This window comes from Mercenaria mercenaria, chromosome 13, assembly GCF_021730395.1.
Source record: "Mercenaria mercenaria strain notata chromosome 13, MADL_Memer_1, whole genome shotgun sequence".
NCBI lineage: Eukaryota > Metazoa > Mollusca > Bivalvia > Venerida > Veneridae > Mercenaria > Mercenaria mercenaria.
This window is the reverse complement of record NC_069373.1, coordinates 33,327,418-33,355,121: the sequence shown is the minus strand read 5'-3', so window position 1 is coordinate 33,355,121 and position 27,704 is coordinate 33,327,418. Positions and strand designations below refer to the sequence as shown.

General features: G+C 34.9%; 1 protein-coding gene across 1 annotated transcript in view; it reads right to left on the bottom strand.

The window, feature by feature from the left end:
• Nucleotides 1-651: 651 nt before the first annotated feature.
• Nucleotides 652-27,704, bottom strand: part of LOC123530442 (cadherin-23-like) — a 45,913-nt gene continuing 18,860 nt past the window's right edge. Inside the window, exons 6-17 of the mRNA XM_053520814.1 lie at nucleotides 27,349-27,510; nucleotides 21,373-21,507; nucleotides 20,586-20,708; nucleotides 20,159-20,341; nucleotides 15,623-15,822; nucleotides 13,908-14,061; nucleotides 11,195-11,284; nucleotides 10,491-10,805; nucleotides 9,557-9,737; nucleotides 8,629-8,732; nucleotides 4,400-4,423; nucleotides 652-1,496 (exon numbers count right to left, since the gene is read on the bottom strand). Coding sequence (XP_053376789.1) covers nucleotides 1,465-1,496; nucleotides 4,400-4,423; nucleotides 8,629-8,732; nucleotides 9,557-9,737; nucleotides 10,491-10,805; nucleotides 11,195-11,284; nucleotides 13,908-14,061; nucleotides 15,623-15,822; nucleotides 20,159-20,341; nucleotides 20,586-20,708; nucleotides 21,373-21,507; nucleotides 27,349-27,510 — 1,703 coding nt within the window. The 3' untranslated portion in view covers nucleotides 652-1,464. The remainder of the gene's footprint in view (nucleotides 1,497-4,399; nucleotides 4,424-8,628; nucleotides 8,733-9,556; nucleotides 9,738-10,490; nucleotides 10,806-11,194; nucleotides 11,285-13,907; nucleotides 14,062-15,622; nucleotides 15,823-20,158; nucleotides 20,342-20,585; nucleotides 20,709-21,372; nucleotides 21,508-27,348; nucleotides 27,511-27,704) is intronic.

Here is a 27,704-nt window from a genome sequence, read left to right as displayed (position 1 = left end):
AAACGGAGTATTCTTTTTGACACTGGTGGCAGCTAGCAGCCACCAAAAAACCATAACAGACATTTAGATGAAACAAAATTTAAATACTTTTTACTGAGTGCTATGGTAAACGGACTATTTTTGCCATAGAGTAGTATGCACACAAAAATAATCACGCCGTTCAGGGTAAAAAGGGAATATGACACTTTACTTGGGCATCAGTTCCACAGACACTTGGGGTTCAGCACCCTTCCCACTCCCAATCCGCCCCTGCCAACCTTCAGTCAATATATTTTGGTTATTAAAAGGAGCACTGAGCACATTTCTCGGTCATACAACAACTTCTGTTACCATTTCAACAATATATTGGCTGAAGGTTAGCAGGGGCGGACTGGGAGGTTGAGATGTGCTGACCAACAAGTGTTTGTGATCTATTCCATGAAAAGCTTGTGACAGTAATGAAATAAAAGTACACGGAGACATTTAAGATGTTTACTACATATATTGTGTAATAAAGATAAAATGGAATCTAAAGAAATGGATATAGGTTACATAAACAAATGTCTATTTAACATTTTTATACAACAAAATGGAAGTTGAATACGTATCAAAGATAATCTAAAAATGCATTAGTAAACATTACGATTCCTAATACTTTCTTGTTACTGGCTATGCAATGAGTTAGCTATAGATTTATTTACATGCATTAAATGCCAGACTCATGACGTGCACTTGTATTAAAAATGAGTTTCATTGCTACAACTATCACTCTCTACATGAAAATATCTTTGATCAATGACATCAGATTGTTGTGTAAAATAATGGCACAAAAAATTACGTATTTAGGTGAAGTACAAAATATATTTCTTGGTTTTGCAAACATTATACAGAGTATCATAGTTGTTGCCAGCGGAAATGTATATTTTACTATGTGTACACTAGTATATGTAAGTCGTAGACATGCTCAAACAAGAAAAAAAAAACAATAAAAAAAGGGGGAAAATAAAATTGCGAAAGAAGAACATTCAAATATGTCGATATCCGTATTAACTTATTTATGAAATTATTTGTTACATTTTCAAACTATTTCTAAAACGCAAAACTAAAAACAAATGTATTTCTGTATATCTTTATTGTTTCAATAATGGATGTGAACCGATGGAATAGATAATATTACCAATCACATTTCTTGAAATATGTCTTTTGATATAAAACATCCAGGTTATTTCTTCTCTAAACTGAAAATTGGAAGCACTACCCCACATGACGATCTCACAATAACTGATTGAGTTTTGTCTATTTTTCCTTCTTTTATTTTCCTATTACAAATTTGTGATCCAAATGTTTACTATTTCATAAAGGACAACAGATGATAAGCATTTTATGTAATCAATTTAATATACGTGTAGGCATCTATTTCACGAATAATTTGCAAACAAGAAATGGTAATCGTGTGGTGCGTTTGGTGCCTAATGGAGTGGTTCCTCAAACTGCTGCTGATCGCCAGGCTTGTTCAGCTAAAATATATATTTGTAGATGTTATAATATACATACGTGTCATATGCAATCTACACAGAAACATATATAAAATTATGAAATATATAGTGTGAGAAGTCTCGGTGTAAAAACTGACTATAGCAAACACAGTAAACTACGGTTTTCCGTTTATACCATCGATATATTTTTTAATTTCTGAACCCAATATCTCGTCTACGATGATGATGAAAGTGAGAAAAAAAGGATGCTGAAAGCCGAAATCACGATGGTGAAAACTCGAAAGTACGATGGTGAAAGTCGAAGTCACGAAACCAAGGTTATGAAATTGCGATATCATTTCGCGTTGTCACCATCGTGGTTTCGTGTTTTCATCATTATGCTTTCGGCTTTCGTCATCGTAGTTTCGACTTTTGAGTTTTACCATCGTGCTTTAAACTTTACTACGATTAATAAAGTCGAAAGTCGTAACTACGATGATGACAGTCGAAACTACGATGTTAAAAGTCGAAACCAATACGTAAGAATGATACTTACAGATATTTTTTTGATTTTTTTTTATATTATTATCGATATCATTAATTTTAAGTAACATTGTGTATCAAAACATCAAGGACTTCGGACACTATCATATGCTTCTAGCCTACATTTTGAAGGCAAAATTCCCATTAAGTATTTAAACAATACCCAAATCGTTTCGAGTCAATGATAAACCAATGTGTTGGGTAACTTATTTCAGCAGAAACTGGTGTGTATTGTTCCTATCAAGATGTTTTTCTTATTTTATCTAGGCCAGGTATATTTTCTTGAAAAAATAAAATGTTTATTTCCGTAAAAATGTAATGTCATCAACTTTTACGAATTTTAAATATATGAATTCAGTCGAATAAAGTGACAAAATCATATTTATTAAGGAAAAATAACATTTTAAGATTAAAATCCTTTAATAAAATTAAAAATATGAAAATTTATTTTGCAAACAACTGTACTTGATATTATTATCATGTTCGTATGTAAAGTTTATTGATGGATTACTGTGTGAATAGTAACATGTATAAGTTGACCGGTTCAGTTTTATTACAGTGGTGTCAGGTAGTTATATAAGTACATGTACATGTCTGTATAGTTCTGTTACAAGTGAAGGTAAAGATCCGTGTGACAATAACATTAATTACTAAGAAAAGCAGTCATCTTATCAAGACCGTAGGTAGTTCTTGTTTGGGATAAGTCCAGTGCACAGATAACATTTGAGCCGCGTCCATGGAAAAACCAACAATGGCATATATAAATACGGCATAACTGAAAACGAACTAAAGGTCCAACGAGTTTCAGTGGATTTTATGCAGCAACCTGATACATTTTATTATATGTTTAAGGCAAATGAGTCGTGCATGAGAAAACCAACATAGTGCAATTCGACCAGCATTGATCCAGCCCAGCCTTCGCTATCTGCGCAGAACTAGTGGATCCATGTTGTCGCCTAACGTTGGGTCTAATTCGATAGGCTTTGAAAGCGAACAGCATGGATCTCTACAAGACTGGCCAATGCGCAGGCTAGTCGGAACATGTGGTCGCAAGCCACTATGTTTGGTTTCTCATGGCACGGCTCATTTGGCTTAAACATGTAATAAAAATGTATCCAGGTGGCTGCAAAAAAATCCACCTGAATCGGCTGGACCTTTTAGTTCGTTTCGTCTAGCCGTTATTATATATGCCATCTTTCATGGAAAGCGACTTGACACATTACTTTCGTGGCATCACACTGAATGTGAAAACGTCACCGATATGGACCTAGCCATAAGCACTGTTCTTGACCTATGCATCACAGGCATATCAATGCCAAGCGTTAGTTCTGTTGAATAGACTATAGTCAGGATCGAATTAACTGCTGAGCACATATTGCCTCTTTTTTGTATGTTTAGGCCTATCGCCGCAAACAACAGTCTTCAATTTCAGTTTTTCACAAAAGGAAGAACATGAATTGATAATGCGTGTGACATTTAGTATGTGCTAAAAAAAAATATAAACGCACAGAAAAGATGAAAATAAGGAAATAAAAATATATAAAAATACAAATTATAAAAAAATGGAAAACAAATTACATCCTCATCGCTGTGCGTGCGCGTCCGATGGAGAGGGGCGGGGCGGTGGCGGGTCATGCAAAAGATTACCTGTGTGTTGCAGTATGTTAAGCCATATTTGTCAATCTACTACAACAAACAACCAGGATAAGCCAATGAAAATTAACCCAACGAAATAATAATAATTCACAGTAATAGCTTCTTTCACTATTTACATGTATAACATGCTAGTGTACCTTTTAAAAATTTGTATAGTATTTGAGATTACAACAAGATGTAAAAAATATGTGACTATCAATTTATTAAAAGTGTATATATAAAGTATGTTACTTACATTTGGAACACCCTGTAGTAAATTTTTTTGTTTAAAAGTACTGTTCCACCCTTGCATCATACAATAGTCACAGAAAATGTGTTAATTAAGATCTACATATGCTGGCCAAAATCGGTTTTGATGCACGGGTGGAACAATTTTGTATAAAGCAAACACTTTTTATATCTATATAACAGGTACGTAATTCTATTTAGAACAAAAATCACTGTTCTATGAAACAAATACTGAAAATTTGACTTTAAGAAATAATCTCGAATATATATTTTGATGGCATATGTAATTAAATACTTATTTCTTAGTACTTTATTTTTCAATCTTGGAGTAGGCAAATTCATATAGAAAGTGTCCGAAGTCCTTTGTATAACCCTTCTTTAGCTATATCTCAAATTCATATCGAAATGTATAAATGGAGATATGGAGATTTTTTATTTTTCACCAAAAATGACAGGAAGAGTATTCCAAAACAATAGACAATAAGTTAGCAAATAAGTAAATAAATAATAAATTTTACCTTTTGGTGGCGGTGGCTTTCGCACTGAAAAAAAGTTTTTATATAAAGTCCTTCATTTCATTTAAGCTACTGTATAAAATCTCATTTAGTTATGGAGAATCATTAAGGTTACCGAGGTATCAAACTCGGTGTTTCGTTTTAATCTTATAATAACGTACTGATTATTTTCTAAACTTACGCCTGATTGAGAACTTTTTCTGTAATTAACGTTAATGTACATTTTTGAGCAAGTCAAAGTTGTCAAACACAATAATTACAGATAGAAATAGATTTTGCAAATATCATATAAGTTTTGACATAAAATTAAGAATTTGGTTGATATAAAATTTAATTTTGCTCACTTGGACTGGCTTTACTGAATACTGTGAAATCATTAAATTTCGTGGGCAGGAATTTCGTGGTCTTGGTCAAAACGGCAATTTCGTGGGGATATGAATTCGTGGATTTCAACTTTTGAACATAAAATGAATGGGAATTTTACTTGTTCGTTGGAATTAAATTTCGTGGATTGACTCAACCACGAAATCCACGAAAATTAGTCCCCCGCGAATATCAATGATTTCACAATATAATGAAGCTTAAAAATCCAGTGGAAACAATTGTCATCTAATGTCAGTGGCTTTTTATCGACATAAATGTAATTTGCCACACAAGAAATGAAACTTGAATAAAATTCACCATTTTATTTTGCAGATGATATAAATATATATGTTGATACTTGTATCAACAAGAAAATAGTTCAAAATGTAAGAACCTAAATGAAACATAGGAAATCTCTCACAATAACTGAAAACAAAGAAATACTGTTATCAAATGTACATTGACAGATACCATTCTGTCACACATACAGTTAAGTTAAAAATAAACTATTTCTGATTACAGCAAGCAAAAACACCGATTTAAAATTGATTTCTGTTTCATTTATACCTCTGAAACCTCTTGAGAATACTAATATAAACAGCGCTAGGAAATATAACCTATGGGGAAGTGTTTCCACTATCGCGAAACCTATAGACAAACGAGTTTATTGTCTCACTTAAATCACATGAGACGCTGTCATGCAATCTACATAAAAAATTTAAAACTGGAAGTGCAGAAGAAACACGGATCTTGTTTCCGTAAGTCACATCAAACAATTGATTTACCCAAAGTCTTCTGTAAGTGCCACAAGTATTTTAAACAACTAAAACAGTTCCCTTGTTTAAACTGGCTTGTACGAAACTGGAATATCAGAGCCTTAAGACTTACGGAACATATTCATTGGTCGAGAAAATTCGTAAGTCTTGTTAATTGGATGGACTCGATAAGAATGTTTACAACTTACTGAAATTAATGCTGTAAAGTTTATAAACACAGCTTTATTATTCAGTTTGCGGCTTTCTATCCGTGACAACGGACATATGGTTGAAATTTACGTTCGATCCGCAAGGTTACATTTTCCGTAAGTCACGGAATCCATAAGCAATTAAAGACACTGATTCTGGTATGCAAGGTCTGTGGCTTATGGTCTGCATATTGGCAGTAAGAGCCAATATACAAGACTGGACGATTGATAGACTTGCTTCTGTTTATCATATTAAGCTACTGTACAGCTGCTGTACAGTACATAGATTGCATGTGATATTTTTCACCTTTATAGCAAACCAGTTCTCACTTTTACAACGAGTTTAGAAAGCCTGATTAAATTGGGACTAAACAAACAAAGTGATAAAATACAACAGCATATTTATTTTTCAATTAATCAAGCTTTATAAACAATTATATCTCATTATTGCTTGATTTTTATAAAAAAAAAAAAAGAAGAGGAAAATGCATTCAGGCACCTTTTAAAAAATAATGAATAATTCATCTATAAATAAATCATGTGTATTTTGAACAATGATATCTGTTTATTGCTGGATTTTATCATGAAGGTCCATATTTTTTATTTTTATTTATTGAAAATGCAATTGAGCGCTTCTTTAATTTCTAATACAATCCAGCAATATTCAATTTTTCTGTGTTTTATTTTGTTTCTTAGATAAAAAGATCATAGTTAATTAATAATTGGAAAAAAATTCTTGTAAGTTCTCTTCTTGATATTTAAATAATTATTTCATTTTTCATTAAATAAAGGTGAGAGTTTTCTAAAATGGTGAGAACTGTCTTGATGTAAGAATAATAATTTTATTGGCCAGGACATTACTCAACAAGAATGAGCAATAAAAAATAGTATATTATCAATTAAAATAATTTTGTGTATAATCTGAAAAAAGCTGCATTTCAATCAGTGAAATGTATAGCACTGGAAGTAACCAATTATCTTTACATATCAATAAAATTTATGATCCTCTGACATGGACTACATGTCAAGTCTACAGGGGTTTTATGGACCCTTATCAGACTGGACCAGACAGGATCCTGTTTATTGGGGATTAAAGTGTCTGGCTTTTAGGGGGGGTCACTTATATAGGAGATTTTCTTTGCCTTTAATAACAGTATATATAAATCTATACAAGAGACAGTACTGTATAAAAGTACAGATAATATACGGGATCCGTAAGTTGATAAAGCCGTCAGTCAGTAGAGTCAACATTCGATCACAGATACAAGTAACAATTCACAAGGTCAGCACTGGAGAAGCATAGTACAATGAACGTTAACAACCGCCGCCCTTCTAAAGACACTATTTTAAAGGCAACGCATTTACATATTATTTTAGTTGTGTTGTTTCAAAATCATTCATATAACCTATACCGTTTCAATATCAATTACCGTTCTGGTGGTCATTTCGGTATTTAATACAGATTTTTAGTCGAAGGCATCCTGTACCTTGTACCGTAAAATACACGCCTATGCATAACTTACAATATGGGTTTCTTACGAAAGACCGGTAGTGACTTCACACTTCAAACTTCGCACTTCAGACTTCACACTTCATACTTCACACTTCATACTTCACACTTCAAACTTCAGACTTCACACTTCATACTTCAAACTTCATTCTTCAGACTTCACACTTCACACTTCACTGCACGCTTCGCACTTCGTAGATTAAACATCACGTGACTTGACATCATCTGCTTATTGTGTATTGGCATAGATGTGTACAGTTCGATTACTAGGTCATACGTGTTTACACGTTTCCAAACCAAAATTTCTCTACTTACAAAATGACCTTTCTACTTTTTGATTATGTTTTGTTTTAGCTTGAGCTCACGTTTTCCTTATACAAGACACACTAAAATATGGAACCCTGAATTTAGCTTACAAAACGCAATATTTAATATTTACAAACATGATGTTTACAAAAATGAACTTTATGTCATTTCTTATTTGAGTTTTAAGTATTATTGATTGTGTACATTTTCAATGTTCTAGGAAAATAAACGACTTTTCGAGTTTAGATTATATCACTTGCTGATATTCGAAAAATAAGGGGAATTCACTGTCTGTCGTCCGTCCGTTCAAAATCTTCTTGAGAAAAACTGTTGGGATAATTTTTTAAACAATCTCACGGGAATGATACATGGGTGACATGTATATATATATATGCTAAAACAATTTCATTCAATGCAGAAATGTGGTTGCCATAGTAAACGACAGGAAAAATATGTTTAAAAATCTTCATGTGTAAAATAGAAAGGCATAGAAATTAGATATACGGTGTGTGGCATTACCTAGCGGTCTTCTAGTATTAAAGGTATTCAAATTATGCCAATGGATTCAAAATTATCCCATCCGAGGGCAGTACTTTTAAACGGACTTATAAAGGAAAACCTTATTAATATCTTCTTCTCGTACAGTATATTATACTCTACGATATTCATTCAAATTACGCCCCTGGTGTCAGAAGTAACTCAGCCATAATCATTATTCTACTTCATTATGCCCAATCTCGGTAATTCCAGGTTGTTTTAAAAATAGAAAAAAAAACGCCCGAAAAAGACTTCACACTTCAAACTTCAGACTTCAAACTTCAGACTACACACTTCAAACTTCAGACTAAACACTTCAGACTTCACACTTCACACTTCAAACTTCACACTTCAGACTTTCCTATTATTTGTATGTGTATTAAGAATTATATATATGAAGTGTGAAGTGTGAAATTTGAACTGTGAAGTATGAAGTTCGAAGTCACCACCGGTCTTTCGTTTCTTTATAGAAGACGTGTTGACGTGTTTTTTTGTAGACAAGACAAGTAGCAAGATTCGCAATTAATAAATGCATAATGTTATAAAACATACCAGAGACAAGATATGAATTCGGTCTAGGAGGGCGAATCGGCGGTGTTGGAGGTGTCAGTTGTCTTCTTTGACGAGGCTGCCATACCTTTTTCTTCTTCTTGCAGCTTTAGAATTATGAAACAAATCCGAAAAGAAATAACTCTGATAACGATTTTACTCCGATATGGACGATATTAAAAGAGAAATATCATAAAGTCAGATTTTACTCAAAATATCTCAGTTACACTTTGTAAAACGATTTAGCAAAATTCTACCGAAAGTTACGGCATTTAGGCATTTATCTGGAGAACATATATCATAGAATTGACTTGTCGTATGCAAACAAGAATAGACCTAGTACTAAGAATGTGTAAATAGTAAAATCTGCAACGCTAGGTAAAAAAATAATGACACAAAAGTTGACACGTGAAATTATTCAAAATTTTGTCCTGAAATCCGCTCGAAATTTGTGGATTTCTCAAATCATAGGCAAATATTTCATAAATCAACACAATGGCTCTATACGATTTATTAAGACATAAAATTGGACATATCTTAGCTAACAACTGTAAACAATTTCGTAAAAATCATAGGAAAATTTCTATTTACATTGGCACCAATTTATTGGAACTGCTCAAATTCAGTCTAACAAAACCATTAAGCACACGACCCTATCTTTTTCATTTGGCACATTTTCTAAGTATAGTGTGAAATTAATGAAAAAAAATATTGCGAATTTAATCAGATTCTTCCTTAAAAAAGCTGATCCAAATATGTAGACCTACCTAAAAACAGAACCAATGCCGACTTTCCATTTTTAAGTAGATTTATATATAAAATAGCGCCATTTTACGTATTTTAACACCCCTTTGTATATTTTCGTATTACAAATGTTACAGTTAATGTGAAAATATAACTGTAGCTGTGTACATAGATCATATTTACTCACAGTTGTCTTCTAAATGCTGTACAACCTCTGTCTCCATTGCACGTGCTGATAAGCCAAACGAGAACGCCTATTATAACTACCAGTATTATACAGCACGCGACCAGCCAAGCCACATTCCTGCCGTCCTCGATAAATGTCTTGTATCGATCTGTCGTTGTTGTGGTTGACGTTGTCGTGGTATCTTAAAACAGGCAGCAATTTAAAAGGAAACTTGAATTACCTGATATTTTGATATTTACAGTAATGCACCTGATATTCCAGTCTTTAAACAAATGTACCTGATATTGCAAGAGTCAAAATAAGTTACATGATATTCAAATAGATGCAAGTTTTTTTTTACTTTTATTAAAGCGGAGAGAGAATTTTACCTGATGGCAAATATGTTTGAAGACTTCCTCTGATATTCCAGTAGTAACATGTTACCTTACAGCCCAGTACTAACAACACTTTTCCAGGAGGGTAATCTGTTATCTACAGCGAATTTCAACTTTCATACCAACTTTTATCCAAGACGTCAGTTTAACAATAATGTTCCGCCCGCCCGTTTATCTCAATAGGGAGAGCGCAGACCGACAGATCGCGGGGTCGCGAGTTCGAGCCCTAGGCGAGGTGTATGTTCTCCATGACCTCTAATTCATGTGGGCAGGGGAAGTTGTCAGTTACTTGCGGAGAACAGGTTTGTACTGGTAAAGAATCCAGGAATATTGGTTAGGTTAACTGACTGAAATACTGTTGAAAAACGGCGTTAAACCCAAAACAACCAACCAACAATAATTTTCCTGATATTCCAATGGTAAAAGGAATTCACTTGGGATTAAAAATCAAACAATGTAGTTACAAAAATAACGTAATAATCCAGTAGTTACAAGACTTTTTCTGATATTCCAACATGTTCAAGAAATTTCTTGACATTTCCATAACTTCAATAGTTTACCTGATATTCCAATAGTAACAGATGCTATATCGGACAACCCACCACCATCTGTGGCTGTGACGTTTATTGTGACTGTTGTGGAATATCCAAGGGGACTTGGTGACTTCAGAACCGTAATTTGTCCGTTGGTGTCTACAGCAAAGTATTCATCCAGTAGAGATGCTTGATCTAATGTATATGATATTGTCCCAAAGGTTCCCGTGTCTCCATCGGTTGCTGTGACTATGCCGACGACAGTACCGACGGAGGAATAGTAACTGATAAAGAATGAGTACGAAGCAGGGGAGAAAACCGGCGTGTTGTCGTTAGTATCACCTAGTAAAACAAGAAAACGGTTGTATATTAACAGTATCAGTAAATTTAACGGTAATTTTAGAAAGTTCTGCCGTTTTCAGAACGAAAATAATGTGTTTTCTTTTCTTCTGGAATACATGTACAAGACTGTATATAGTCAACTATAACAATAATCCTAGTTATAATATAATATGTGCACTGTTTCAAAGAAATGTGCTGAATGAGGTAAACAATTACTATGTGAACATATCGTACCAAAATGTATACATAATATGCCAATGGAAATAGTATTAATAATCTAAGGTCTTGAGAAAGCGTTTTGCTAACCCAGGATGACGCAGTTATTTTACTCTTTGAAATCACGTTTTCTAATACTTGAACAGCACTGAATGTGTTTTCCCGCTACTCACTTATATAAATATAAAGCGTCGCTGTATCGATTAGTCCGCCACTGTCTTCAACCGTTACATTGCACGTGACAGTTGATGGCAATCCAGCACCTGTAAATACAAAATATAGCTCATTACATCACTGACTGAAAAATTGTTGAAAAAGACGTTAAACCCGAACACACACACACTCATTGTGTAAGTCTCCTTGTTTCTGTGGAGTTTAATGTGTGTGTGTTCAGGTTTAACGTCTTTTTCAACAATTTTTCAGTCATATAAACGACGGGTGGAGTTTAATGCACATGTAACTTTCAGTTTTGACTTCCATTGGAAACTGAACCAGGTCTTTGATTTCAACATTGAAAACTTAACTAATTTAATGCTGATCATTGACCATGGATTTATTTTTGTTACAGACTGTTCAAACAGGCACAAATTTACCCACATGAATATCAATTAGACATCCTTCCAAACGCACAACACTGACCCTGGTCTGATCCCTCGCTCTCTAACAGAAATTAAAATCGAGTATTGGAACTAACATACTGGTCATTAACGGACTGTACAACCAGGCACATATATCAAAGCTAAATTTGATATCTTACCTCCTGATATACATGTATTTTAGATTTTATCCTCAGAAATCTGCAGTATTCAAAAGTTTGCATTTTTTCTGATCACGACAGTTGCATATGATGCATGATTTCATCAAACAAACAAACTCAATCAGCGAGCACATTTCTTTTTTTTATCAGATCAGATGTGTCTTCTTTAAATGAGTAACATCAGGTGTCCCCAAGGGTACAGTTCTTGGTCCCCCACCTGTTCTTGGTTTATATCAATAACATCCCCCAGTGTGTCCAGTCTACTACTAGACCTTTCGAAGATAACTCCCTAATGTATCGGATCATCAAGACCACTGAGGATGCACAGGTCCTAAAAGATGACCTCAACATACTACAGGAATGGGAAAAGGAATGGCTAATGGAATTCAACCCTGACAAGTGTTAGGTACTCCGAATCTCAAACAAGGTGTAGAACATCAATGCTGACTAAAACATCAATGGCAAACAGCTACAACATACCAAACAGTCAAAATATCAAAGGGCCATTCTAAGCAACACACTATCCTGGAATGCGTTCATCAACATGATAACCAAAAAGGCCAACAACACAACAGCCTTCCTCAGTCGCAACATCTCATCTTATCCCAAGTCCACAAATAGGCCTGCTACAAGACCTTCATTCGACCCAAGTTGAATATGTTGAATATGCTTCCACTGTATGGGACCCACACTCAAAGGCCAACATCACCAAAATTGAAGCGGTGCAACGCAGAGTTGCCAGATTCGTTCTTGGGAATTGCTCACGTAAAAGCAGCGTCACCGCAATGCTCAAAACTCTTGGCTAGGTGAGTCTCTAGTAGCGAAGGAAAGAGGCAAAAGCAGTGAAGTGTTCAACCACAGGGAGTGTCGACGAGAGGCCACTCGATGAGATACAAGACACCTTACTACAGGACATCAGCAAGAGTCATTTTTCCCTACCACCATTGTCCTATGGAACCAGCTCCCACAGAGCCTCGTCGCAGTACCCAACTCGGACTAATTTGGCACTTTGGACCATCCTTAACTTGTGCATATAGTAACCACAATGCGACAATGTCAATCATTTGGTCCCGAATACCTGAATAATGTTTTTATGCCTAACAGTACTAAAGGAGCCAGTGCGGAGTTCATTTTATCTAGTCGCGTAGTGGCGGCCAGGTTAAGGAACATTTTTCACTTTGGATGCCCATAGAAATATATGCGAAGGCTATTTTTGTTGAAATTCCATTGTGTAAGCAAACGTAACAGTTAGTATATTCAATGCTCCTACTTTTCTCTTTAATAAGTAATATTATTTAGTGTATTTCAACAGGCTACGGTATTAAGTTATATAACGGTATTCAGTAGACATACTTAGTAACCAGTTCTCCTGAATTGTGTGATTGTATCCACACGAGACAGAGATGAAAGCTGAATTACAATATACACAATCGCTCCGAGAATATTCACCTTGCACGAAGATATAACGCACTTCCTTTAAATAAGTCGGTCTTTACAATTTTCTGCCCTACCATCATGCGAAATATAGGACAAATGTAGGGTATTTTTTTAAAAACCTTTTTACAAACGACACCGGGCCCCGTGTTCACAAAACGTTTTCAGTCTCAGCTGAGTTTGATAATGAAACTTTATATGTCATTTATATCAAAATAATATGCTTAAAACTTAATTTTAGACTCAAAATTATTTTCAAGTGGCAATTCAGTATTGATGGTCTGTCTCAGATGGAATTTAACCTTGAAGTTTTAGTAAAATTGATAATAAAATATCAAACTCAAACTCAGCCGAGATCGAAAAATGTTTTGTGAACACGGGGCCAGTTTTTTTATTAAATGGAATGAAGGAAACAGAAGTGGTTAGCTTTCTGCTGCACTAAAATCAATGAATATGTATCTGGAAAGGAATGTTATTGAATAAGATCATTGGAGAAATGGTTATCTACTTTTTCTATTAAGCGGCGTTATGGCCTTATATATTTAACCAAGGCCTTATACGTCTGGTATCCAAATTTCAACTGAACTTTGGAAAAGTCGGCAACAAAGTACAATTATTTAATCATGTATAAGAGTACACAGAAGTGGGGTACAAAACATGGCGTTATTCTAACTAGACATGGGTTTTACATTTACCTGTATCGTAGTTGGACTGGAATGAAACTTCCCCTGTTGAGGGGTTCATCAGGAAATAGCCCGTGTAAGTTCCACAATCAATCGAGAGTGTGTGAGAATCACCAGTATCTTGGTCTATCACGCCAAATGAAGGTGTTCCTATAATATGTCCCGCCTTGAATTTACAAAACAATAGCGCAATTTATATAATGTAAGTATCAAACGAATACATAATTCCGCTAAAATGCATATATCAAACCCGTCTCAACGGGATGGGGCCATTCCATCCAAATTGTTGGTCGATACACACTATATCTTATAAGAAAGAACCCTTAAATAAAAAAAAGTTTGAAAGTACTGCAAGCTGTGAAAATTAATATCTTAGTATATTAAACAAACTTTATTATTATTATCATCATTTTGATTATTGGTGTCTTTTCTTCTTCGTAGGCACATAAGGGCACCTAGGGTCTTGGTCTTGATTTTGTAATGACCGTGATAACATTTACAGAAACAGTTTCAGCTTTCGGCTACGAGCAGGGTTTTCATAGTCAAGCAGAAGGCCCTCACAATCAAGGCGATCAGAGTCTGATTGAGATGTAGTTTTAAAATATGATATTTTAACACTACATCGTTGAATCGCTCATATAACTATGGTTACCATAACATTTTGGACATATTTAAGTAGTAAGTATAATATAGATTGTTTCTTGGCTATATTTACTAATATATTAGTACAGCGGTCACATCACATAATGATAATTATAAAGTCGAAAGTTTAAGTATGCGGATTATGAAGCGAATGCGTATAATATACTTATTGACCCGACAAGGAGCCCCCATGTTTTTGTTATCAACGAGTTGTCTTTACAAATAAAGAAACTTTAGTCTTTACCCATGGACATTTTGGGGGAGTACTTCCGAGCTACGTATTTCCGACCCATGTATCGGTGACCTCTACAGAAACTTCTTTCTATTGCTAGTTTTCAAGAAGTCTGTAAAACTTATGTAAATTGATAAATGTTTAACGTTTATCTAACTAATAATTTCCCGTAACACTCTGACTTTACGTGTTACAGTACTATTATTCTCACTGGAGGTCCCTCGAATCCCTACACAAAGGAGATTTGTACTGTGCCTTCTCCAACCATTGCTCAACATTTAGCCAGTACTGGTTTCAAAACAGTTTTAAATTTCCGACTAAAACACACATAAATTATCAATTATCTATAATACACAAACGGTGGCATTTCGTTATAATGCGTGAAAATTATGTTAAACGCAATCTGACTTTCTTTACTTTGTCCTTTCACGAAAAATAAATGTGGTTGGATATTTGACCATTATCAGACATAACTCAACATTCAGGTCTGTTTTTGTGACTTTTAAAACTGGGTAGCGGTCACTGAATTGATTTAAAGATATTTCGTAAGTCGGTTTTGTCGAACTTTCATCGTATTATTAATATAAAGATATATTTTTCTTATTGTATGAGAAATTAAATGAACGTGCTGCTTGAAATATGAAATAAAATCCAAAAACTATCAAGGGGTCGTTAGTTTATTTTATCATTAGACCAGCACGGTTACGACGTTCATATTACATTTCCTGACCCGCCGATCGGTCTATTTTTACGGCCAACATGTCACACTCGAATAAAAGGGACATATTCATATGAGGACGCTTATGAAATCGTCTAGAAGACTTGTAAAACAAAAGAATACACAAATACTTACAGCTCCTTCTGTTGTCGACAAACTATAGCTAGATTGAGGGAACTGTGGGGCCTCGTTAACGTTGATAATATCAATTACTAATGGCTCTGTATCCGAGGCTGTTCCGTCATTGACGCTTATAGTGAACGTAAATGACGTTGTCCCAGCGGCCGCGAGGGTCTCATAGTCCAATACTGTACCGGCAGTAGATATAATCCCACCTGAACGGAGAATAACAAGAAACAATTGATTTTTTTGTAATTTTACAACGTTAAGCATATTCATTGTCAGTTTCCTGAGTGATCTCCTCGTGCAATAAAGTTCGTTTTGGGTTTAACGCCGTTTTTCAACAGTATTTCAGTTATATAACGGCGGGTTTGCAATAAGAGACAGTAATTTAATTAAGCGGGGAATTCATACTGACACATTCTGAGCAATGTAATGTTTATAAAGCGCATTTGTTTTCATCTGTTTGAACGACACCTAAAATGGTAAAACTATGGTAATTTGTCGATAACTGAAGACAAATGGATTTATATTGTATTTATACATAATAAATCTGCTTAATTTTCATGGACTCCTTGTCACGTGAGAACGTTACGTAGTTGTTTCCCTGAACATTTTGGGCGTGCTTTGAAATAAAAAGCGTCAATTCCGTGTTTTAGATTTGACACGTTTGCTTTGCCATTTAAATCTTGGTCAGTATTGTAGAATTTCACCGGATTTATCCTACCCGCAAAACCCTATCATTTACAGATATTGTATATAAACTTTATCATGAATCAGAAATCTTTGCTGCTTCTATTCCTCTGTTTTTTAGGCTCCTACATAGTAGATCTGGTTCAGACCCCAGCATACATCATTAGGGAACAGGACAGTAGCAGAATGTTGAATTCCCACAGACAACATACAACGCTATATAATAACTGGTCAATTATTTTGTTGTGTAATGTAAGGATTTACGTAAAATGCAAACTGTAATGTAGTGACCGGTGCACCTGAAGCTTTCTTTAAAACACAACACTGTTCAACAGTTCTAACATATTTATTTCCTACGAAGAACAATGCACAGTTTCTTATAAATGTTCAGTTGAATTTCAAAGATGTAATCAATTTTCAGTTAGCTTTCTAAAACAGTTCTGTTTACAACTCTATTAACACAATTTCGTATTTATAAATGTATTTCGACCGAGCTTTTAACAATAATTATTGAGTTTCAGCTCCTGAGAGCTGTCAGTCAAACCCGGGACCATGTCCCTAGCCCGTCACCTGGGATGCGACTCCATTTTCAGAATATACATTGTTTTTATATAGGCAAACACAGGAAAAGTTCGTAGACACATTATTCATCTTCATGTCAACTTAGTAATCATAATAATAGCACAGGTTTTGTGAGGTTATTGTCTAGGGAATGAAAAGTGCTACACGGACTAATATTTATTTAGTTATTAAATGTCCTGTTAAATTGCCAGAAACTCAAACTGGAAGAAACATGTTTAATTTAGGTGAATGTATGTCGCGGCCTTATAACGTCAATCTGACTAAAGTTCTTGATCTTCTAAACGAAGATCTGAGAACGACTCATTCACATTCGTCTTCTGTATATTTTGGATTTCCAGTATTGCTATTTTTATTTTATCCAATCAGACGAATTGTTCGAATGTCAAAGAGTAAGAAAAATGTGCAGTCATTCCAGGGCTCGAACCCGGGACCCCTCCTTTACAAAGCAAGTGGCCTACCGACTGAGCTAACCGGCTATCTAATACATTATGACATAAGAATTGTAAATATCAAAAGTCAATGCTACAGGTAGATTTGCAAGATGTTGTAAGTTAGGCTCTGATTGGCTAGCGAAAGGGTCGTCAGAACGAGGCAATGATTAGGTCGTTCTCAGATCCTATGCGTAGCGTAATAGGATATGTACTTTAGTCAGATTGTTATAACGTATACATGGAAATGATTTTAATTTGAGATTTCACAGCGGGAGTACCAAAATACATTATGTATTCAAGTAATAGTATTACCCTAAGTAATATGTTAATACATGTCACGGTACGGACTTGGTCACGTTAGGGGAGAAGATGTGTCAGGCAGCCGGTTTGCTTAGTCGGTAGAGCACTCACTCTGTAAGCGACATAAACTTGTATACCCTACATGCATAGTTTTGACAACAAAGGGACATAACTCTAGTCTGACTGAAGACATCTGGAATAAAATCCAAGGTGCATAACTTCCCTTGCTGTATAATATTTCAATTATATTTCATGCTGAATACGCTTTAAGACTGTAACACACAAACTTTTATGCCTTTTATACCCTTTTATGCATATTTTTGATTAAGTCAAGGGCCATATCTCTGCTCTTGCTGAGTAAAATCTCTAACGAAACCCAATGTGCACTACTTCAAATGCTGGCTGAATACTATTCTTGTAAAGTTTCATAATCCTTAAGTCATATACTTTTTGAGATACATGTGACACAAACTTTTGGGCCCTTTTTAGGCATATTTTGACTAAGTCAAGAGCCGTATCTCTGCTCTTGCTGAGTAAAACCTTTAACGAAACCCAATGTGCACTACTTCAAATGCTGGCTGAATACTATTCTTGTAAAGTTTCATAATCCGTAAGTCATACACTTTTTGAGATACATGTGACACAAATTTTTTGGGCCCTTTTTAGACATATTTTGACTAAGTCAAGAGCCATAACTCCTAACTAAAACACAATGTGCACAATTTCACATGCTGAATAACAATCCTATGAGGTTTGATGATTCTAGTTCAATGCACGGCACAAGTTCGAACGGATGGACGGACATGGGCATGTTTAAGTGCCCCACCTAAAAAATAAGATAAAAACAAATTTGTGGCACAAAAATTCATAGTAATAGAATATTGTCAAACGATTCAGCGTACAGCGGAGAACTTTGTCTAAACTCGTGCATATACAAACCTCGTTTGAACGAACGATTAGGTCACCTGACTGACTATATATGCGGTGACTTCTGAAGAAAAGTCATTTCTACGCAAATCGCTTATTGTTTTACTATGTATTGTGCATAAAAACAATTTTAGAAAAATATTTAAGCTAGACTTATAATATTCAAACCCAGATATGTTTCTTAATAAAATCTGTAAAATGATCCTTTGGAACCCGAGCAAATTAATAGCAGGTTCGGTTTTAATGAGTCTGTCCATGAAAGGTAATGGAAAGAAAAACACTCCTCAAGCCCCTAGCACCGGCTTAAGCTGAATTCTATTATATATATATATTGAACAGATTTCATGGTCCCAAAGGACCAGAAAATACAATAACACTGAATCCAAGTACGGGAGACATTTTACGGCCGCCACACGGCACTTAAAAATTGCTGTTGTGATAGTTAATGAAATATTTTTTTAAAAAAAATGTCTGTTTGATATATATATTTCAGCATGCTTGACTTTGTTCCGTTGTTCAGCGTTGTGGGAGTGGGGGGGGGGGGGGGGGGGGGGGAGGATTCGTAGGCGAACCATACACTTGAATGTTTTTCGTAACAAAGTTAAGAGGCTTGAACTGTATTGTTTGATAATACAGGTGCGTTTTATTTCTGTACTCGAAGTTTCGAAATACATTCTCGAAACTCGAAATTTTCAAAAAACGGAAGTCAAAAGTTTGGATTTATTTACTCGAAATTAGTTATTTCGATTTACTTAGTCGACTATGTATATTGCCTTTCTATCCACAAATTTAAACGCCTGTCTGTCCAAAACTTATATTGACTCTTAGATAGTTAAATGTAAAATGGACACATCTATCTATACATCCATATACTGTACCAAGCATGTAGGGAATTGAACATATACCACAATACATCAATGTATGACCTACCCTAGCCTCTAGAACTACTCGAGATTTCAAACTGTATCCATTATATATACCTACATTTAGTATGTGCCGGTTCTAGGGCTTGAACAAGGTAGAAAATACTCCAGATACTGTCAAAAATATTTTAAGTTCGAACAGTACACGGTCATCTCCTATGACCAAGTACTCAAATTTAGAGCTACCAGGGTACCCGATCTTGGTCGGACTTATACCTACACGCTCATGTAGGAGATATCAATAATTCCTTGTTACATGGGCTTAAATCGGATCGAAAACCTTTAAGCGTTAAACATAATTAAAATAGTAGTATTTTAAGAGCGGAAGCTGCCCGGTCACCTTTGATGACCTTATAGAGATACCCGAGGGCTACGCAAGGTACATAATCTTAGCCGGGACCTATACATTTAAGTATACAATGGTAAATATAAATAGTAACTCGAAATTGAAATTTGAAATAAATGATATACACCAGGAACAGATGTTCTGCCACAGAATGCCACTTATCCATACATCAAATGATTAATTTTATGCCGCTGAAAATATTATTACATATTTCACACGTCTAGTATAATGGTAACACGCCACAACTAATAGAAGAGAAATGCCATCGGAAGTTTGTTCGTTTTACACAGAATAAATGAGAGAAGCATTTAGTGTGCATACGTATAGAGAAATTAAAAATAAAATTTACCCGAATCCAGAGAAAAGTATGACAATCCCGTTCCTGGTGTAGACGACATCGAGAAGGTCCATGTTTGTGTATCTTGATCCGAATATGACACGGTAAACACTGATGAAGATAACGCAGTGTTTTCAGGAACTACGTACGACGAGGTCAAAGGTAAGTTGGTTATCAAAACAGGATCATTTATACCTGAAATAAATAAATTGCCGTCTGTTTCAAACTGCTTCAGCAAGAGTAGACATATCTGTTACCTGCTTATTTCTATAGCCTTACTTTCATATTTGGAGATATGTGACATGCAAAGTGCAAAGCTAATACAATGAAAACTGTTAAAGCGCCTTTTTGCACTTTCTAAAGTTTACTCCATTCGAAGTAGTATTAAACATAGTTAAAAATTTCAAACGAAACATATGAACGCTGTCCAAGTCAGTACCTTGGATTATAACAGTTAATATTGTCGGTCCCACCGTGTTCTTGGCATCTGCTACAGTTATCTCAATATCGTAACCTACTGTCGTATAGTTTGAAATATCCGCGTTCAGCTGAATTTCTCCCGCTGTAATATAAAATATTTCATTTTCATTATATCCTTGTGGAACATTATACATCATATGCATTCAACTCATAAACAATAAATAAAAAATAAATTATTCGTATAATACTGCACAGTATAATATGAATGTAAAATTTATAGTGTTATCGATGAAATAGCTGCTTGTCTAGGATTGTATGTCTATGCTGTGCTTCTTTGTGAAATCAATACTGCAATTCATGTTATCAAAGGTTTATCTATAAAATAATTGTGATGTAATCTAAATATTAACAAAATATTAATAAAAAATTGTCCATTCATGTTTGCATGCTGGTACCTATATAGATATCACATGTGTGAGCTGTATACCTTACCTGTATAAACTAGATTCGACATCTGGTGCCAAACGGCTGAACTAGGTATGTGTCTTAACTACTCAGCTACTTTAATACCCCTACTAGTTGTATAGCTTAATATGTTTTTTGCAATAAATCTCAAAAACGCTGTATATTTTCAGTCGTCTGCTAAAGTCCGTCTCTAGTCCACATCTCGAAAAGTGTGCATCTTGCGTTTAATGAGAGTGTTCAGCTGTGACTTTCATGAGATTCAAACAAGCGACCCCCAGAAGCGGTGGGTAGCAAAAGAGTATTCCCTATTTCTTTCGTTTTTTATTAACATATTAACTTACATGCAAAAATTTGGAAAGGGCATGATGCAGGGTCACAGGTCATGGTATATGTCAGTGTATCGCCTTCATAGTCCGTGGTGTTAACAGTAAACACGTTCGTGCCAATACCAGAAGATGTTGACAGAGTCGTCGCCCCTTTGTGGAAAAATATAATAAGTTTTTCAGATTAGAGTGTTTGAATCACATAAATAATTGAAATTTGTGAAACATAGACACATGTTAAGACCTAAGTGCAGTCACTTTTTCTGCCTTTTTGCTATTTTCTCCTCATCTACTTCATTCTCAGCTAAAACGGAAGCATAAGTTCAGACATTTCTGTTTAAGCACTAGACAACCTACTGCATTTATCGAACGTACATTATATTATGTTATTAAACTGTGCAATTACTTAAGACATAGACCAGAGTGTAGTAGTTTATATTTTGGTATGAAATTATATCTGTGTGTGCATGTGTGCGTGTGTGTGTGCGTGCGTGCGTGTGTGTTTAAAGCATAACCATGTTTTTCATAACAAAAATGAAAATACTTAACCTCGATTAATATCTTCTATCAAGATCTACAGCTCTTTCACATTTGATCCAGTGTTAAATACGTTAGAAGTTATAGATCTATGAATTGGTAAATGTTGCCTTTGGGGTTATAAAACGTCGCATCACAACGTTAACTTTCAATGTTTAACGCCCAGGTAAATGCAATTAATGTATCCTGTATGACAACATGACTTACGTAAACAATCGTAGCTGATCGTGACATCCGTTCAGAATATTTTACTTCTATTTGACGTCATAGTCACCTTGAGCTTAAAATTGACCCCGCCCCCCCCCCCCCCCCCCCCAGGGGGAATTTTCAACACTATGATTTTCTTAAACCTTATGGTAGTTGGCATTCACAGACAAAAGTTTGCAAGTTTCCGTTGGGGCTTTAACGAGTTACGGAGATTTAAAATACGTTACCATGCAAATTTTCATTTAATTCACCATTTATGTTAATTTAATATTATAAACATGCCTGTGGTACAATTAATCGTAATAAACAAGACGCTTAGATATGTTTATGTATTTAAAATAGAAATTATCATATGTTCATATCATTTTAGGTGAATAGATGTTATGTATTATCCGTAACTTACGTTACTTCTTTTGAAATTACTAGAACATAGAAATATATCAACAATGATGATTTTTTAAGTTGTAAAATACTGATAATGGCCAATACACAGTTCAGTAATTGAATTTATATATAATAAAACTGTCCCTAGAGTTAACTTATTCAATATGTCACATATGATACGTTACCTTTCCGAAATATGTGTTAAAGAAAAAATATTTAAAATTTTGGTATTACCTATATGGTCAGGATTTTAAAAATAATATACATTGGACTATAAATAAACATCACCAGACATGAACAACATTATCAAATAAATGTATATAGATTTATAATTCATTAGAAATATTATTTAAATGTATATTAAGAATATATAGCTCTTTGAATGTACCAGTATGACTGCATATCATAATTATCATTAGTATAATTAAATAACATAGACTCCGCATGCGAAGCAATATTAGACCATATAAGGTATGACCTCTGACGACTAAGTGTGACATTGAGCTTGAAGTGAAAAATGGTATTCACTATACACTCTTATAGGGGGTGGAAGAGGTTTCTAACGCTAAAAGGCAGATGGCCTTAGATTTCGGTTGTTGATGATAAATACAACTGCATTCAATAGAGATTGGTCTAGAGGTGTACTCTAGATCTACGATCCTCCTCGCAGATCTGCTGTTTCTCCTGTGACCTCTGACAGTGAGCTTGGTTACCATTAACAGCATTCTCACTACACTCCCCCAGCCCTGTTCTATAAAGTGGGTCATAAGGGCTTGGGAGGCCACAAATGGATTCCTTGCAGAATCAGACATAACAGGTATACCCTGCAGGATAATTAACATGGAGGTTTTGCCAATAACAATCATACATCTAATGCGAAGCAGACCACAAGTACTTCCTTCTTAAAACAGACGATATTCCCCAGTGGATGGTTAATTACTATACTGAAGCATGTTATTCCACACTATCTTATAATAACAAAACTTAAGGTCATCGGATACCCTGACCCAAGTTCATAAACTTCCGGGATGCCTGGAAAATACCAAACTATCAAGGCCCTGGGATACCCAGAGCAAGGACCATAATACTGACACTAATGTATGCCAGGTGATAACACGTACTGCATTAGTTCATAAACTCTTGGGTTGCACGGAGAAATGTACCAAATTATTACCGTGCTGGAATACCCATATTAATGTGTACTTTGGGATACTCATTCTGACCTATATTTCTAAAACACAGTCAAGATACCTAGCAAAACATACAAATATGAGAAACGTGGGTTTTCTTGAAAGTTTTGCGGATGGATGGACATAGCTTCTGCATCTTTCACAAGGATAAACCTGGGATACCCAGGAAGCTGGGAAGACTTCAAACAGATGGACACAGTTTCTGCGTCTATTGCTGTACTGGGCTTTGCCTCTGCTGACACATATCTAAACGAGGGTCTCAAGTAAATAATCCATGACCCGAAGTCCTTTTCCTAGGCCTCCAGCCCAAGAATCTCTATTGCTTAAACCAGACAGGTCCCTCAAAAGGTCCCGAAATACCAATACCCATCTGGAAGGGACTCGTGTTTCTACCCAAGTACAAAGGATGTTGTGGTTAAATAAAGGCTGCACAGCCATATCTACCACCAGTTTTAGAGACTGCAGTCTCACACTGGAGATAAGTTGATCTTGCCGCCACTTAACCAAATCCACACGTCCACTTACTGAGTAAGGGTAAGCAAGCCAAAACCAGACCAATAAGTGAGACTCTGGCACAACGTGCCCCTATGGTCTATCCATCAGAACAGGAACATGAACACATCCCATAGACCCAGCCCCTCAAAGTCGATGTTTCCATAATTGTGTAAAGCCATAGTTTCAGAAGCAAGGTCCATACAGTAATTGTTGTCATAACCCAACTTTTTCCCCGAAATGTGCACAGTAAGGGTAGTGTAAATACCAACCTCGGAATGAAGGAATTAGTAAAATAGACATGAAAGACACTGATCCCCAAACAACGACACTGCAGTTTGCGACGCAGGACAAATATTGCTCAACATTTATTTGTTCCATAGTTGCTGTCATAGAGATGGACTTGATGTACATGCACTTAGGTTAAATGCAGGAAGATGGAACCCTGTTACAGAAGGTGGTACCGAATACAATAAGGTTTCTAGTGGTGGCAACCACCAGGCCTGTATGCCCTCATGACCTAGACAAATACCCTCATGACCTAGACAAAACAATGATAGATTGACTGTTGGTCCAACATTATTAAAAGGCAACTGCCCAGTGTGATTGAAGGGCAGTACTCAAGCAGGCTTTTGATGTTGATGTTGAATAGGGTTGCTAGTATGAGGTAAACAAACCTTTGGAAGAAAGTGGCCTCTGAACTTCACACAAGTGGCTTGACTTTTAGTAACAATATTCCCCAATAGTGTTATTTGTCTCTGACCTTAGGTTCTCTAGAAACCAGTTGAGGTTCAAATGACTGGAAATCAAATAGGTCCTCTGTCTGGAATAAACTTGTCAATTGGTAACAGAATTCACCCATAAAAGTTTAAAGTCCCATATTTGCCATCAAAAGAGTTAGTTTTGTAAGAACTTGCCTTCAAAGTGGGCAATCAAATGCACTTTACTTTACCTACTAGAGTTACATTAATTTCACTTGCAGAATATCCTATTTTGAGGCAGTTCCTATAATTGTCTTAATGAACTACCATCAATATATACATACCGTATTAAAAAAGTCACAGTATTCCAGTCATGACCATTACTGGATATCGGCTCCATAGAAGATACATGTACATGGTATATCTACTTAAGCATACAGTTGAGATTGACAACATGTTGGATGAAGTCTATGTTGATGAATGAATCTACTGTACATTCAAAACAATCACAGTTACAACATACAGCAGTTAACAAAATGTAAAATGTGTGTGCGTAAACATGCACAAGATTTCTAAATATCGTGATATGCCTGTTTTAAATTTAGCATCTTTATAGAGCACTGTGTTGGGCAATGTCTGTATATATTATAAGTATGTCACTTCAATGTGCTTAAATAGCTGAATATATATATCAATTGTTTAAAAAATGTTTGGCTGCATAGTGTTCTCGTGAAGGTGTAATCATGGACCATGTAAATAAGGTTCTAGAATGTGTTTAGAATTGAAAGCAAAATATTTCAAACAAAAAAAATCATTGTAAGTTTGCTATTTTTCAAAGATAAAGTATATGTTCACAATACAGAATACATGAAAATGTATAGCTTATTTGTTAGGTAACGTACAACATAAATTGTAACGTAGACTGTTTTTTAAATACATGGGTTTAAAGTTAAAATGCAAAGCTATGTTAAAACATATTTTGATTGAATTGTAGATATGCTTTTTCAAAGTGCTACAGTATATTTAAGGTAACAGAACACAAGAGATATAGTTAGTTTGTTCGATAACGTAAATTGTAACTTAATTTGATATATTTATACGTGTTTTAAGTTAAACCTTCAGTTTGAAATGCAAAACTATACTGTTGAGAACAGAATTATATTGTTGTTGTTTTTTTCAACTGATAAAGTGTGTTTAAAAGAAAATGAAGACATACAATATAATTTGTATGTTTGGTAACGTAAAATGTAATGTAGAATTCAATATAAGACATCTTACAAGTTAGAGGTTTGTTGATAAATAAGTATACAGTTGTATCACATGTAACTAAAGAATGTCAATATAAAATTGATAGAACATTTTTATGAAAAACATGTTTGAAGTAGGTATGATTGAAAATTAGCATATTTTGGAAGAAAGACGTTACATTTTAAGAATCGCTAAAAGTATGCTTTCCCTTAACTTATACTAGCAATCTATATATCATTAATTTTGCTGAACTTTGAACTTTTTAATAGTAACTTCAATTTCTAATTACCTGGTCATCTAAATTTGCAATAAAAACTTCATGCCAAAAATGTTGCTTTTTTTAGGGTAACGTATCTTTTTCCGATATTTTTCTTCTTTAACATCACATTTTAGATATTGAAATTTTATCAAATTGCAGCATCTAGTATACACCTTGTAATAAAATATGCAAACTTGAAATGATTTACTAACATAATGGTACCATTCATCTGTAAAAATTGATGAAAAAATTATTGGTTTTGAGGGTAACGTATTTTAAGGTGGTGTTACGGAGAAAAGCCCCACTCGCCAGTTGCAAACTTTATGCCAAAATGTTCACCACACATTGGAGTTTCAAAAAAATATGGTCCACAAAATTCCCCCTGGGGGGGAGCAAAACCCCTTCTGGCTCATAGTCTATGTAACTTTGAACGCCGTTTCCTTCTCTTCTCATCACGGTTCATTTAAGATTAACGGCGCACATTTAAACTATTTTGTACTCGGCAGCAAAAACGTGCATAGTGCACCAAAAGACTTACATGTGCAGTATTCAGAGAAACAACAAAAAGTGTTCGTTATCCGATAATATAACATCGTTCTACCATTCTCCTTAAAAACTTCACCAAAATCCCTTACGATCGTCTCTTCTTATTGATTTTATACATACAACCCCATTACTTAAATTTACCAAATTAGTGCTGGATAATACCCGAAGTCCGTGCTCGTGATCTCGGGGAAGCATCGAAAGTTCCCATGTTGCGATTTAATAGAAATATCATAGAAACAAACCCTGTGTATCAAAATACAGAGAACCCAATTCTAACTAAAATCATACACTTTTTGGTGAATTTAGGTAACGTAAGTTGTAAGTTTCAAACCAATAAAAAGGTGGTACTCGTAATAAAATATCATGTTAATTTCAAGAAAAGGTGAAAAAGTGTAATGTCATGGTTCTTTATAAAGAACTTAATGTTTACCTTGAAGGTTGTGAATCACAGGGGGTTGGTTTTTTACAAGGTAAAGATAAAACGTTCCAGTATTACTGTTCTTGTATCCGTCCGTGCACACCACTGTCAGGTCATATTGGTTTACTGTATCGTAGTCGAAGTTAGGATTTGCATTTGAATAAATTCCATAGTCTGAAAAAAATATGATCAACATGTCATACAACATGTAGCCAGTCATACTACTTCTTAAGAACGGTAAAAGTAGTTTGAATATAATTCTGCAATTTTGAATGGTATTTCGATTTTCATTGACTTATTATGAAACAGTTGACGTGCCAGATACTACTTCTTAAGAACGGTAAAAGTAGTTTGAATATAATTCTGCA